At 34.2% G+C, this 12,928-nt stretch overlaps 2 protein-coding genes across 2 annotated transcripts; both read left to right on the top strand.

Annotated features, from left to right (window-relative positions):
* The first annotated feature begins 1,875 nt into the window (after positions 1–1,875).
* On the top strand, positions 1,876–5,831 carry LOC121322714 (extracellular calcium-sensing receptor-like). The gene is made up of 6 exons (XM_041262929.1): positions 1,876–1,958; positions 2,370–2,658; positions 2,987–3,814; positions 4,030–4,254; positions 4,530–4,653; positions 4,939–5,831. Exons 1-6 carry the CDS (start codon positions 1,891–1,893, stop codon positions 5,829–5,831), a joined length of 2,427 nt encoding a protein of 808 aa, XP_041118863.1. The 5' UTR covers positions 1,876–1,890.
* A 2,057-nt stretch (positions 5,832–7,888) lies between these two features.
* On the top strand, positions 7,889–11,631 carry LOC121322713 (extracellular calcium-sensing receptor-like). The gene is made up of 6 exons (XM_041262928.1): positions 7,889–7,929; positions 8,105–8,399; positions 8,844–9,659; positions 9,993–10,214; positions 10,374–10,497; positions 10,718–11,631. The coding sequence occupies exons 1-6, from the start codon at positions 7,904–7,906 to the stop codon at positions 11,629–11,631; spliced, it is 2,397 nt and encodes a 798-aa protein (XP_041118862.1). The 5' UTR covers positions 7,889–7,903.
* Positions 11,632–12,928: the final 1,297 nt, after the last annotated feature.

Here is a 12,928-nt window from a genome sequence, read left to right as displayed (position 1 = left end):
TTCTAAAATTAGATATCAAAATGCCCCATCTAGTGGATTTAATTGTTACTACATTACCCTGTCCATAAATTGTTAATCTAATGAATTTGGCAATGCTGTTACCAATAGTTAAGGTGTATTCTGTTAATCTTCTGTTACACGTCTATAGGGTTTGAGCTGTTGCAGTATGCTTAAATAAAAGCAAATACTGCACAATATTTATAAAAAGGGTGCTGCTCAAAACACATATAAACACATATTTTGATATATATATAGATATATTATATATATATATATATATATATATATATATATATATATATATATATATATATATACACACACACATACACACACACACACACACACACACACACACATTTCAGGACATGGATGTAAGTACACATTCATGTATATATTATATATATATATATATATATATATATATATATATATATATATATATATATATATATATATATATATATATATATATATATATATATATATCATATATAATTATGTGTATACCAACTTAGTTGCAGTAACCTCTCACGTCCACCAGACAATGCAGTTGATATACTCAGACATCTTCCTTGGGAATTATGCACCTGTTTAGTTATTTCACAATAGAAACCCTCTAAAACAAGTGCCAAAGGGTGATACATTTAAGGTAATTCAATTTATTTCTAAATCATCACTATACCTGTTACTTGCCATAGACTGTAATTGGAAATGGTTTTAAGGGTTGAAAAATAAGTTTTTTGGAAGACTTTCAGTGTTGTGTTGCATAGTTAGACAGCTTACTTCTTCAGCTTTAAAGTTCCAGGCTATTAGTTCTACTTCATTACTGTGAGATACAAAGTTCACCCTTAATTAACCATTACCATTAATGAAAAGTAGTAATGTCATTTTTTTTTAAACTGTTTTACCTTATCATTTGCGCTGATGTGCCTGTGCATAAAACTGCTGTAGGTAATACGGCAGCCCAGGTTTATACTGTAGTCCTAATGATTATGGTTTGAGGGAATACACCTGTACAGTTACTCTTCTGTGAAATTCAGTCTGGTTCTATGAACATCACATTAATTAATTTACCCGTAAAAGACACAGTCAGAACATCACATTTCTGTATATTTTAATTTGCATATTCAAAACAAAAGCCTATTCATATATTACAAAACAAAACCATCCTACTGTATATTTACATGTTAGTATAACCTAAATGAGATTTATCAATTCAATGTGTCATAACCTGGTAGCATTTACATTTACTGAATGGTTATCTTTGATTTTATAACACAAACACAATTTTTTGTTGAGTAAAATCAGTATTTAAATGTTGTCTCTACCCAGTGACAGTAGGCAATTATCACTTCCAGATTTAATCAGAGTGTGCAAATGTACATATGTCATAAAGGTGTTGTTTCTTGTGTGTATTTATAAAGTTAGCAATGTTTTCTGATTCTGCATATTACATATTACACGCTCCCTGAAATAGCATTTAATTGAACTAAAATGTCTCTTAGGACATTTATATACCCTTAAGTCTCTGAACTGAATCTTGTGCTGTGCTTACCAAATACAATCTGTGTGATGGATATCTACTGGGATTTTAATTTAACACAGGTCTTGTATTCTCAGTTTGCAACCTATTCTCGTGTGTACATCAGATGACAAGATATAGTAACTAGATAAAGTAAACTAAATCAGACAAGCAGTTATCAGCTGTGCCTGGTCAGTATGGCACAGTCTACAGCAATGCATCTTCTTTTGATCTTGGCTCTGTTGAGCCCAGTGGTTGAACCTAGACCAGGTACAATGACAGAAGTTGCTTGCACACTTCAGGGGAACTTTGCGCTGCCCGGATTCCTTGCAGATGGAGACATCATTATTGGAGGACTCTTTCCCATGCATTACTGGGTAGTGGTTCCTGAACTCAACTATATCTACAAACCTGCAGCCTCAGGATGCCAAGGGTAAGAAAGAATAGATTTCTGGCATGTTTTTTTACATTTTAAATTTTATTTTTACTTTTTTATTTTTTTGTTAAATATAGTTTTTCAGCTCTTATTTTTAGCAGAACATGTTTGCATGCACATAGGGTTTTTTTTTTTTTTTTAAGAAAAGAAGCGTTGTTTCCTGCATACTTTTGCAGTTGTGCTTTGTCAGGTTTCAGGTTTCAACACTGGCTTCACACTCAAAATGTTGTTTTTTTTTTTTTTTTTTTTGTTTTTTTTTTTTTCAACACTGGCTTCACACTGCTACTAAAATTTTTGTGTTTTTTTTTGTCCTTGGGGATATATATATATATATATATATATATATATATATATATATATATATATATATATATATATATATATTTTTACCATTTATTTATTTTGCAGCTTTGACTCTAGATCATTTCGTTGGGCACAGACAATGAGATTTGCTATTAAAGAAATCAACGAGGATCCAAGTCTTCTTCCAAATATTACCTTGGGCTATAAGATTTATGATTCCTGTGCCACACATGTGGCTGCATTACGAGCCACTCTCTCAGTTCTTAATGGACGCAAAGAAGTCTCAAGTATGATGTGCTCTGGAGCCTCACCTGTGAAGGCCATCATTGGAGACTCTGGATCATCGCAGTCCATTGTTGTGTCAAGAACACTGCAACCTTTTAAAATCCCCATGGTAGGTGTTATTTTTAAGTCTGATGTGGGTCTACCTGAGTTCAATAGAAAATGTGATTCTGGGGACCTCATGAAATCCCTAATAAGTTTTAATATTTTGTGATAAAACGACAGTAAAGAGTAGTGAAATAACGCTGGAAGTAAACCAACAAGAACTTGATAAAAACTTCATAAAAATGTGTCAAAATTACCACGAAAATGAAACTCAATACTACTGTATATGTTACAACAGCTCAAATATTAATAACTACCATTCCATTAACAGATGGTCCTGGTTCAATATATATAAAAACTGTTCTGAATCTTTTTTTTTTTATAATTTTTTGCAGATAAGTTATTTCTCATCATGTGCTTGCCTTGCCAACAGAAATGAGTACCCAACATTTTTTCGAACTATTCCAAATGATTATTACCAGGTGAAAGCCATTGTTCAGCTGGTAAAGCACTTTGGCTGGACCTGGGTTGGAGGAATCTCTGAAGATGATGAATATGGGAGATCTGCGTTTCAAGAACTACATAAAGAATTTAAAAAAATCGGAGTCTGTTTCGCTTATTATGAAATTATTCCTAAAGTGTATAGCAGAAAAAAGATTCTTGACATTTTAGACATAATAAAGAAGTCCTCTGCAAAGGTGGTCATAATGTTTGGAGGAGAGGGGGAGCTCTACCCCTTGCTGACAGAGTATGTACAGCAAAATATCACAGGCATTCAGTGGATAGCCAGCGAAGCCTGGATAACAGCTTCCTTGTTTTCACCCAGAGAATTCTACCCATCACTAGGTGGTACAATGGGATTTGCCATTCGCAAAGGGGAGATTCCTGGTTTAAAAGACTTCCTGCTTAAAGTTCATCCATCGCTATACCCTGACAATGCTCTAGTCAAGGAGCTCTGGAGCACTATATTTGGATGTGCATTTCAACCTTCAAACATCACTGACCAGTCTGTGAAAGAGTTGCCTCTGTGTACTGGCCATGAATCTATAGAAGAGAAATTCAGTGTATACATAGATGTATCTGGTCTCAGAATCTCTTATAATGTTTATAAAGCAGTATATGCTGTTGCTCATTCTTTGCACAATTTGATAAACTGTGAGCCTGGCAAAGGACCATTTGATAATTTCACATGTGCAGATATTTCAAACATCAAGCCTTTTCAGGTAAAATAAATCATTGATATATATCCGAATAATATATATATATATATATATATATATATATATATATATATATATATATATATATATATATATATATATCATCTTACTTTTGTTATTTAAAATATTTTTTACTTTGATGTAACAAAAGGGGTACAACTAGAAGACAGAGAATATATTTGTGCTGTGTATTAATACAACATTTTCTTTTTTTTAAGCTGCAGCATTACATTCAAGAGGTGTCATTCACCATTTTTGGAGAAGAAATCAACTTTGATAACAAAGGAGACCCAATTGCCTCCTATGATTTGATGAACTGGCAGAGAAACACAGATGGAACTATTCGCTTTGTCACAGTGGGGCTTTACGATGTATCCAAAGGTGTGGGCAAAGAGCTTGTGATAAACGAAAACATGTTAAATTTTAATGGCGACCAAACCAAGGCAAGCTGCAAACAGCCTCTTGTAACTTCTTTGTAAGGAACAATACAAATAAATAGAGGAAAATAAATATATACATTTAAATTTCAAATTTTAAAAAATAAAACTGATTTAAGTACAGTATCATTTACCTATATTCCGATATTGCCAAATATTGCTTAAAACCATTTACATTTTCTATACTTTATTATCTAAAGCCTACTGTTGTTGTCAGTTAAATATCATTATCTTTGTTATAGACTAGATGGTAAAATACTTCTCTCTGCTTTGATTTTAAGGTACCGAGTTCAGTATGCACTGAAAGTTGCCCCCCAGGTACAAGGAAAGGGATTCGTCGAGGAGAGCCTCTTTGTTGCTTTGACTGTCTACCATGTGCTGATGGCGAGATTAGTGATCAGACAGGTATGTGTTTAATTGATTGTGTCACAACCTTTTCTCCAGCCTGGCTCAAAGTGCCTGAAATACTCTACCTGTATCCTGGTAACACATTCACAAGTGTAAAAATGTTTATAAAATACATAGTCAACAAACCAAAGCATAGAAAAGCATTGCAAGAAATGTTTGGCTAAAAAAGTATCACAGTAAAGCATGTTAGTATAACACATTAAACAATAGATGACAAAATAAACTGTTAGTAACTTCAATACTCTTATAAGCACATTTTATTATTGTTGTTTTCCTCTGCAGATTCAATAGAATGCATACAATGCCCTGAGGATTTCTGGTCGAATGCTGAAAGAACCGAATGCATATCCAAAGAAATTGAATACCTTACATATGATGAAATGGGGGCCACATTAACTGTGATTGCCTTATTTGGAGCCTGCCTTACAATTGGTGTCCTTGCTGTGTTCCTTCATTACAAAAACACTCCAATAGTCCGTGTCAACAACTCTGAACTCAGCTTTTTCATTCTGTTGTCACTGGCACTGTGTTTCCTGTCTTCTATTGCATTCATAGGTCAGCCAGCTAATTGGTCTTGCATGTTTAGGCACACTGTCTTTAGCATCACCTTTTCACTGTGCATATCTTGTATTCTTGGCAAAACAGTAGTTGTGCTGATGGCTTTTAAAGCCACACAGCCTGGCAGTAATATCATGAAATGGTTTGGACCCATACAACAAAGAATTATGATTTCCGCTTGCACTTCTGTTCAGATTATCATCTGTGCTATATGGTTGATTGCTATGCCCCCCTTCCCTTCAAAAAACACTAAATATCAAAGTTCAAAGATTATTTTGGAATGTGATGTTGGGTCTACCTTGGCATTTTGGTGTGTATTGGGCTACATTGGAGTTTTGGCTTGTATGTGCTTTGTTCTTGCATTTCTAGCAAGGAAACTGCCAGGCAATTTCAATGAGGCCAAATTAATTACATTTAGTATGCTCATATTTTGTGCTGTATGGATAGCCTTTATACCTGCGTATGTCAGTTCACCAGGAAAATACACTGTTGCAGTTGAAATATTTGCTATTCTTTCATCGAGTTTTGGGCTACTTTTCTGCATATTTGCACCAAAATGCTACATCATTTTACTGAAACCAGAGAAAAATACTAAACAATACATTATGGGGAAGTGAAATGCCATGTATAAATAAAACATTTGATGAAAGCAAGAAGAGTAGAGTGGATATAGAAGAGGTGAGTGGATATGGAAGAGGAGAATGGATATGGAAGAGTGGATATTGAAGAGTAGAGTGGATATGGAAGAGGAGAGAGGATATGGAAGAGGAGAGTGGATATTGTTGCCTATAAAACATTCTGTATATAAATCATATTGTGAACCATTAGACTTTCTAAAGTGTTATGTAGTGCATAATAAATCAGCCTTAAAATGATCTTAAAGGGTACAATATTATTATTAAAAATGCAATATGTGACTCACATGGTACGCTGTAAATATATTCAACAATAAACATCTGGACAATTTGAATGTTAACCACGATAAGGTTTATAAATCAATGAATTGTGTTTCATGTAAATACTCTTTTAAATTACCTAATGACATGTTTTCAATCGAGACACTGTATTGCTGCAGAGGTGATCTGTGTACTGACACAATTAAAAACAACTGTTTAGTTGGAAGCCAGTCAAAATCCACTTGCCTAGGGAATGCTCAGCTGCTGGATTCAGTTTTCATCATCTTCGTCTGGTTGTTCAGCATTATTTTGTCAGCTGAGGATCCCTGTAGTATGTGCTGGCTTCCTCTTTTGCCTGTAGGGGGTCTGGGACACAAAAAACAATTATCCGCAATTAAGAGAGCCTATTTAATTGCTTTCAATGGGGTTAGATCAAAATGCAGCCATGCGCTGTAAATATCTAATTGTTAAAACTTTTGTGCACAACAGTTTCTATAGTATTTAATTATCTTTCGCTGTGTAGAATAATTGAATATACATCTCTCTTATTTACATGTGTATGTATATATGTATGTATGTATGTATGTATGTATGTATGTATATGTGTGTGTGTGTGTGTGTGTGTGTGTGTGTGTGTGTGTGTGTGTGTGTGTGTGTATATATATATATATATATATATATATATATATATAATATGTGTGTGTGTGTATTTTGTGGATAGTATGAATAAAAGAATGGGTATATAAGCAGAAACAATTGCAATAGAATTAAAAAGTTACAAACTCTTGCTACAGAACATCATGAAAGTACTGGTGTGTAACTTAAACCAATACATTTCCACTGTTATGGTCGGCCTGCCTAATTGGAAAGGAAACACAATGATCTTTCAGGGATGTTTTGTAACCTTATCCATGCCAAATCTGCAAAATATATACACATTTATAAAGTGCACTGGTAGATACAGTACGATATTCATCAGGACATAACATTTTTCCTGTAACACACAGTAATGAGCTACCTTTCACCCACATTAACAATCTATTCATTAATAAAAAAAAAAATACTGAAAAAATATGAATGGAAAATTCTGTTGTATCTGTACATCACATTTAACTATTTTGACTGCATGTATTCTCAACATTCTTTCACCCATAAAACTCTTATACACCCAAGATATTAGACACCCCTTTGGTTGGAGGGTTGATGAGTTATGGAACTTGCTATCATGTGAAAAAAAGATTACACAGAATTATTTTCTTTAGGTAGCTCTGCTAATAAAGTACTAGTACATAATTAGCATTTTTTTAAAACTTTTTTTCTCCTTCATCTTATACGTAGAAGAGGTGGCCAATGTAAATACAGATGATCTTTAACTCTATATTAATCCAACCCGGGGTAAAAAGTAACTGTAACTACACCGTAAGTAAACTAACAGAACAGAATTTTTTTTTTCTCCTGAGGCAAATTAAGTTATCTCTCTTTTGGGATTTTGCACACTGTGTATCCCTTGTAGTTCAAAATGTACCACCTGTACATTTCCACTCCCCAGAGGCCAAATATGCAATATAAATACATCATATAACTGTACCATGATTCTCAAAAGAAGTGTTCCAAAGCATTTTGGAATGCTGCTCTTACTAGCAGTTATCCTGTTGACAAGGGCAGAAGAACCTATTTGTAGACTACAAGAAACCACAGGTTTCCCGCAGTTTGCCAAAGATGGAGACATTTTAATTGGAGGAATCTTTTCTATCCACAGCAGCACTTATGGTTTGAAGCACACCTTTAATAATATGCCAGAACCTTTAAAATGCAAAAGGTTGGTAATGTCCTTCTACCTCAGTACAGTGCACCTGTATTTTAGCAGTCAAATTTATTATAATTAGATATTGTCAATGGCAATTATTAATTTGATGTGATTCAAGGCTATGGTCAAATTTTTATTCAGTGTGATGGTAATGTCTAATAAACTTTTTGTTTTGGTTTTTCCATAGCCTAGATTTCAGAGAACTTCGATTTGCTCGAACTATGATCTTTGCCATTGAAGAGATCAATAACAGCACAGAACTACTTCCTAATGTTTCACTGGGCTACAAGATCTATGATTCATGTGCGTCCATACCCCTGGCTTTAAAAGCTGTTCTGACACTGATGAATGGTCAGGAAGCTGAATTCTCATCCAATAGATCCTGTAGCAAACCATCCTTTGTCCCTGCTATAATAGGGGAGTCTGGATCATCACCCTCTGTTGCAATCTCCAGGGTTGTTGGCCCTTTCAGAATTCCAGTGGTAAGTATTTGGCATACAATGCCTTTACCCATCACCAATAGAAAACTGTTTATCATAGCTAAAATAGTAGGGATTTTAGAAGTATATATGTATTAACTAGAATATTACATCTATTTAATTTCTAATGAAGATATTGTGAATACATGTGCTATTTGAACTGGCACACTGTGAACCTGAATATATTAAACGCCTGCTTTATCTAGGAGATCACTGGTCAGTTTTTGTGTGTGTGTGTGTGTGTGTGTGTGTGTGTGTGTGTGTGTGTATATATATATATATATATATATATATATATATATATATAAAAATTTTGTATTTTTTGTATTATGTGTAACATGAAAATTTGAGGGGTGGACAATAACTCCTTGTACAAATAAAATTGAAAGTTTTCACAGAAGCATGATCTGGTTTCTGTTATGCAGTGCCTTTTATATTTTCTTACAGGTTAGTCCCTACGCTACCTGTGCCTGTCTTAGCAACAAACAAGAATTCCCTGCATTTTTCAGAACAATACCAAGTGACTATTTTCAGGCCACTGCACTGGCAAAGCTTGTGAAGCATTTTGGATGGACTTGGGTTGGAGCAATTAGAAGTGACAATGATTACGGAAACTTTGGAATGGCGGCTTTTATCAAAGCAGCCCAAGCAGAGGGAATTTGTGTTGAGTATTCAGAGGCCTTTTACAGAACCAACCCAAGAGAGAAAATTATTAAAGTTGTGGACACCTTAAAGAAAGCCACAGCAAAGGTCATTGTAGCTTTCATTGCATCAGGTGAAATGGTGGTTCTGTTCCGAGAGCTATCCAATCAGAACATTACTGGCTTTCAGTGGATTGGCAGTGAATCTTGGGTCACTGATCCAGAGTTTCTCTCAAAAGATGGAAATGGATTTCTAGGTGGGGCAATAGGTTTTGGAATAAGGAAATCTGTTATTCCTGGATTAAAACAGTTTCTATTGAACATTAGCCTACCCCATATTCTTAGCAATCCTCTGTTGAAAGAGTTCTGGGAAAATATATTTAGTTGTAGTTTTCCAGATCCAATGACAACTTCCAGCAGAAGACCATGTACTGGGTCAGAGAATTTATACGACTTGCAAAATCCCTATACAGATGTGTCTCAGCTACGAATTTCCAATACTGTGTACAAGGCAGTGTATGCTGTAGCCAATTCAATCCATGATTTGTTATCTTGCAAAAAATCCCCAAATCCGTCAACCAAAAATAACTGTGGGAAAAATATTAATTTTGAACCTTGGCAGGTAAGATTTTTTTTTTTACTTTATTAAAATTACTATATATATATATATATATATATATATATATATATATATATATATATATATATATATATATATATATATATATATATAAAATATACCTAGATTTTTTTTCTTCTTTTTCTGACTGAAAGCCACTGCAATCAAAGATGTCTCTTATTCTGATAGACACAAATGTGAAAAAAGTTGTGTCTTTTTTTTAACACAACTGAGTGGTTTAAAGAAAGTTTAATAGAGAATATGGTACGGTATTACTATATTCACGCAGGTAATTATATGATATTTAACTTCATGCAACTGTTTTGTTTATTCCAGGTACTACAACAATTAAAAACTGTAAATTTCACCTCCAAAAATGGTGACAAAGTCTATTTTGATGAAAACGGAGATCCAGTAGCAATATATGAATTAGTAAACTGGCAGCTCAATAAAGAAGGAAAAGCAGAAATAGTTAATGTAGGCTACTATGATGCTTCAGAAAGACAACCATTTCAAATGAGCAACAAAAGTATCACCTGGGCAGGTGGCGAGTATAAGGTAAGGTTGGCAAAACAAGCTGTAAATAAGAATCTACACTTTAAAAATGTAATATTAAGGCTTTGATTTGTAGCTTCATGCAACCCATTGTTATCAACATTAGTTCTAACCCAAATTTACATTAGAAGTATAGAGTAAAGATTTAACACTGTCTTCTAGATACCTAAATCAGTGTGCAGTGAGAGCTGTCCTCCAGGCACTCGGAAGGCTGTTCAGAAAGGAAAGCCTGTTTGTTGCTTTGACTGCATACCATGTGCTGAAGGAGAAATCAGCAATCAGACAGGTAACTGCATTACCTTGTCAGTTAGTATTTGTCCTTTTGAAACATGTGAATGACTGGTTGAAAAGAGGTAATAAATCAGAATATATGTGTGTGTTCTACATACAACAGTATGCCAATTTATTATTTACCAGGATTTCAAGTTTTCTTTTTGATAAATATCTTTAATTGCTTTCTATCTATCTACAGCACAGCATATTCACTGTTGTCATTTTGTTTGTAGATTCCATAGATTGCATTAGGTGTCCTGTGGAATACTGGCCGAATTCTCAAAGAGATCAATGCATCTTGAAGGAAATAGAATTCTTGTCCTTTGAAGAAATTCTGGGAATGATTTTAGTGATATTTTCAGTCTGTGGAGTGTGTGTAACTATCACTGTTGCTGTGGTTTTCTTGCGTAACAGAGATACCCCCATTGTTAAAGCTAATAACTCTGAGCTCAGTTTCCTTCTTCTGCTTTCATTAGCTCTGTGTTTCCTTTGTGCACTTACTTTCATTGGCCAGCCCTCTGAGTGGTCCTGTATGTTGCGCCACACTGCCTTTGGGATCACATTTGTCCTGTGCATCTCTTGTGTTCTGGGGAAAACAATCGTCGTGTTAATGGCATTTAGGTCTACACTTCCAGGCAACAATATTATGAAATGGTTTGGGCCAGCCCAGCAGCGGTTAAGTGTTTTTGCATTCACATTTATTCAGGCCCTAATATGCACACTTTGGCTGGCAATAACCCCTCCTTTTCCTAGCAAAAACATGAGATCTTACAAAGACAGAATCATTCTAGAATGTGACCTGGGATCTGCAGCAGCATTTTATGCTGTGTTAGGGTATATTGGGTTTCTTGCTGCCATGTGCTTTGAGCTCGCTTTTCTGGCCAGGAAGCTTCCAGATAACTTTAATGAAGCTAAATACATTACATTTAGCATGCTCATATTCTGTGCTGTTTGGATCACTTTCATCCCAGCTTACACCAGTTCACCTGGGAAGTACACAGTAGCTGTAGAGATATTTGCAATTCTGGCTTCCAGTTTTGGTTTGCTCTTCTGTATTTTTGCTCCCAAATGTTACATTATAATACTGAAACCTGAGAAGAATACAAGAAAACACATGATGGGTAAAATGCCCTCAAAATCACTTTGACATACCGATAGGCTGTTGAAATCTATTTTGGTGCTGTTTCTGTATATGAAATACTTAAATATTATAGCTATTCAATTTAATATAAGCTGTTAGAGACAGTAAATGCAAGTTGCCTACTAAAAACAAATGTTGTGCTGTTAACAATGTGTGTGAAGTTGCCTAATAAAACTGACAAAATGGCTTAAGTTTCTCTTCTGTCTTTATAAATTGCACACAAGTTTACATCTGTGACACAGACTAGATAGTCTAATGAGATCTTTAAGATTTCACTTTGATTATTACTTATAAAGAACCATGTGAAAAGACAAGCAAACGTAAATTAATTTGTATAAGCTGCATCCATCATTTTCATTTTTAGGAAACATATGGGGGTCTGTGATTTTCTTTCATTATTATTTTTATATTGCTATTTTCAGAAAATTACTTTTTTTCGCAATGGCTAATAAGAGCTAAAACAACAGTTACCACACTTTTAATTATAGTAAGTGCAGACAGGGCTCTTTAAAATAAGAAAACATTCTTTATTTTAGGAATGGTGCATTGTGTCCTGGGCAAGCTTGATTCCAATCTGTAACTGTAGTTAATTACACGAAATTACAGACCAGTTTATTTCAGAAATTAGTTTGAGCCTAAAGATGAGGTAATGCACTCGGTTCAACTGTATTGTTCCGATGAATGATTAATGAATGTGTTATAAATAATCTAATAAATACTAGACATATAATTTAGCCATATAGACTGTGTTGTAGTTAAAATACAAAGAAACATTTATTTTTATTTATTTATTTATTTATTTAAAAAAAATTTTAGAGTACTGTGGATTTGCCTTGCCCTCCCTTTAAAAAATAAAATGAAATGCTTGACATAAATGTCAGGTAAATATTTTGTTCAAAACATTCCTATGTGGGGTTTTGTTCTCCTAATGGAAAATTCAAACAGTTAGCTCACTTTTGGGATTAGAAGATTATCTCTGACAAGGATACAAGAAAACACATGATGTGTAAAATGCCCTCAAACCCGCTTTGACACACCAAAGGCTACTACAATCCTTTATGGTACTCTGTTTCCACATCATTTCCTTAAATCTCATACCAATTTAATTGATTATAAGTTCTTACAAAATACAAGATGCGTACTAAATACTAAAAATACAAGTTGCATACTAAAAAAAGTATAATGTTATGATGTTAACAGTGTGTCTGAAGTTTCAGTAGGTGGCGGGACTCTGGTTCAATGGTACATCTGCACATGGAAAGAATCATTGGTTGTATATAGGGATGCTATGGCAACAGCCAGA

Source organism: Polyodon spathula, chromosome 11 (genome assembly GCF_017654505.1).
Source record: "Polyodon spathula isolate WHYD16114869_AA chromosome 11, ASM1765450v1, whole genome shotgun sequence".
Lineage (NCBI taxonomy): Eukaryota > Metazoa > Chordata > Actinopteri > Acipenseriformes > Polyodontidae > Polyodon > Polyodon spathula.
This window is presented reverse-complemented; position numbering and strand designations above follow the sequence as displayed.

Excerpts from the sequence above, each read along its gene's own strand:
- LOC121322714 (XM_041262929.1), top strand. The coding sequence starts at position 1,891 with ATGCATTACTGGGTAGTGGTTCCTGAACTCAACTATATCTACAAACCT. Across the intron at positions 3,815-4,029 it reads CAAACATCAAGCCTTTTCAG|CTGCAGCATTACATTCAAGA; the intron begins GTAAAATAAATC and ends CTTTTTTTTAAG. Across the intron at positions 4,255-4,529 it reads TTAATGGCGACCAAACCAAG|GTACCGAGTTCAGTATGCAC; the intron begins GCAAGCTGCAAA and ends TTTGATTTTAAG.
- LOC121322713 (XM_041262928.1), top strand. The coding sequence starts at position 7,904 with ATGCCAGAACCTTTAAAATGCAAAAG. Across the intron at positions 7,930-8,104 it reads GAACCTTTAAAATGCAAAAG|CCTAGATTTCAGAGAACTTC; the intron begins GTTGGTAATGTC and ends GTTTTTCCATAG. Across the intron at positions 10,498-10,717 it reads AGAAATCAGCAATCAGACAG|ATTCCATAGATTGCATTAGG; the intron begins GTAACTGCATTA and ends TTTTGTTTGTAG.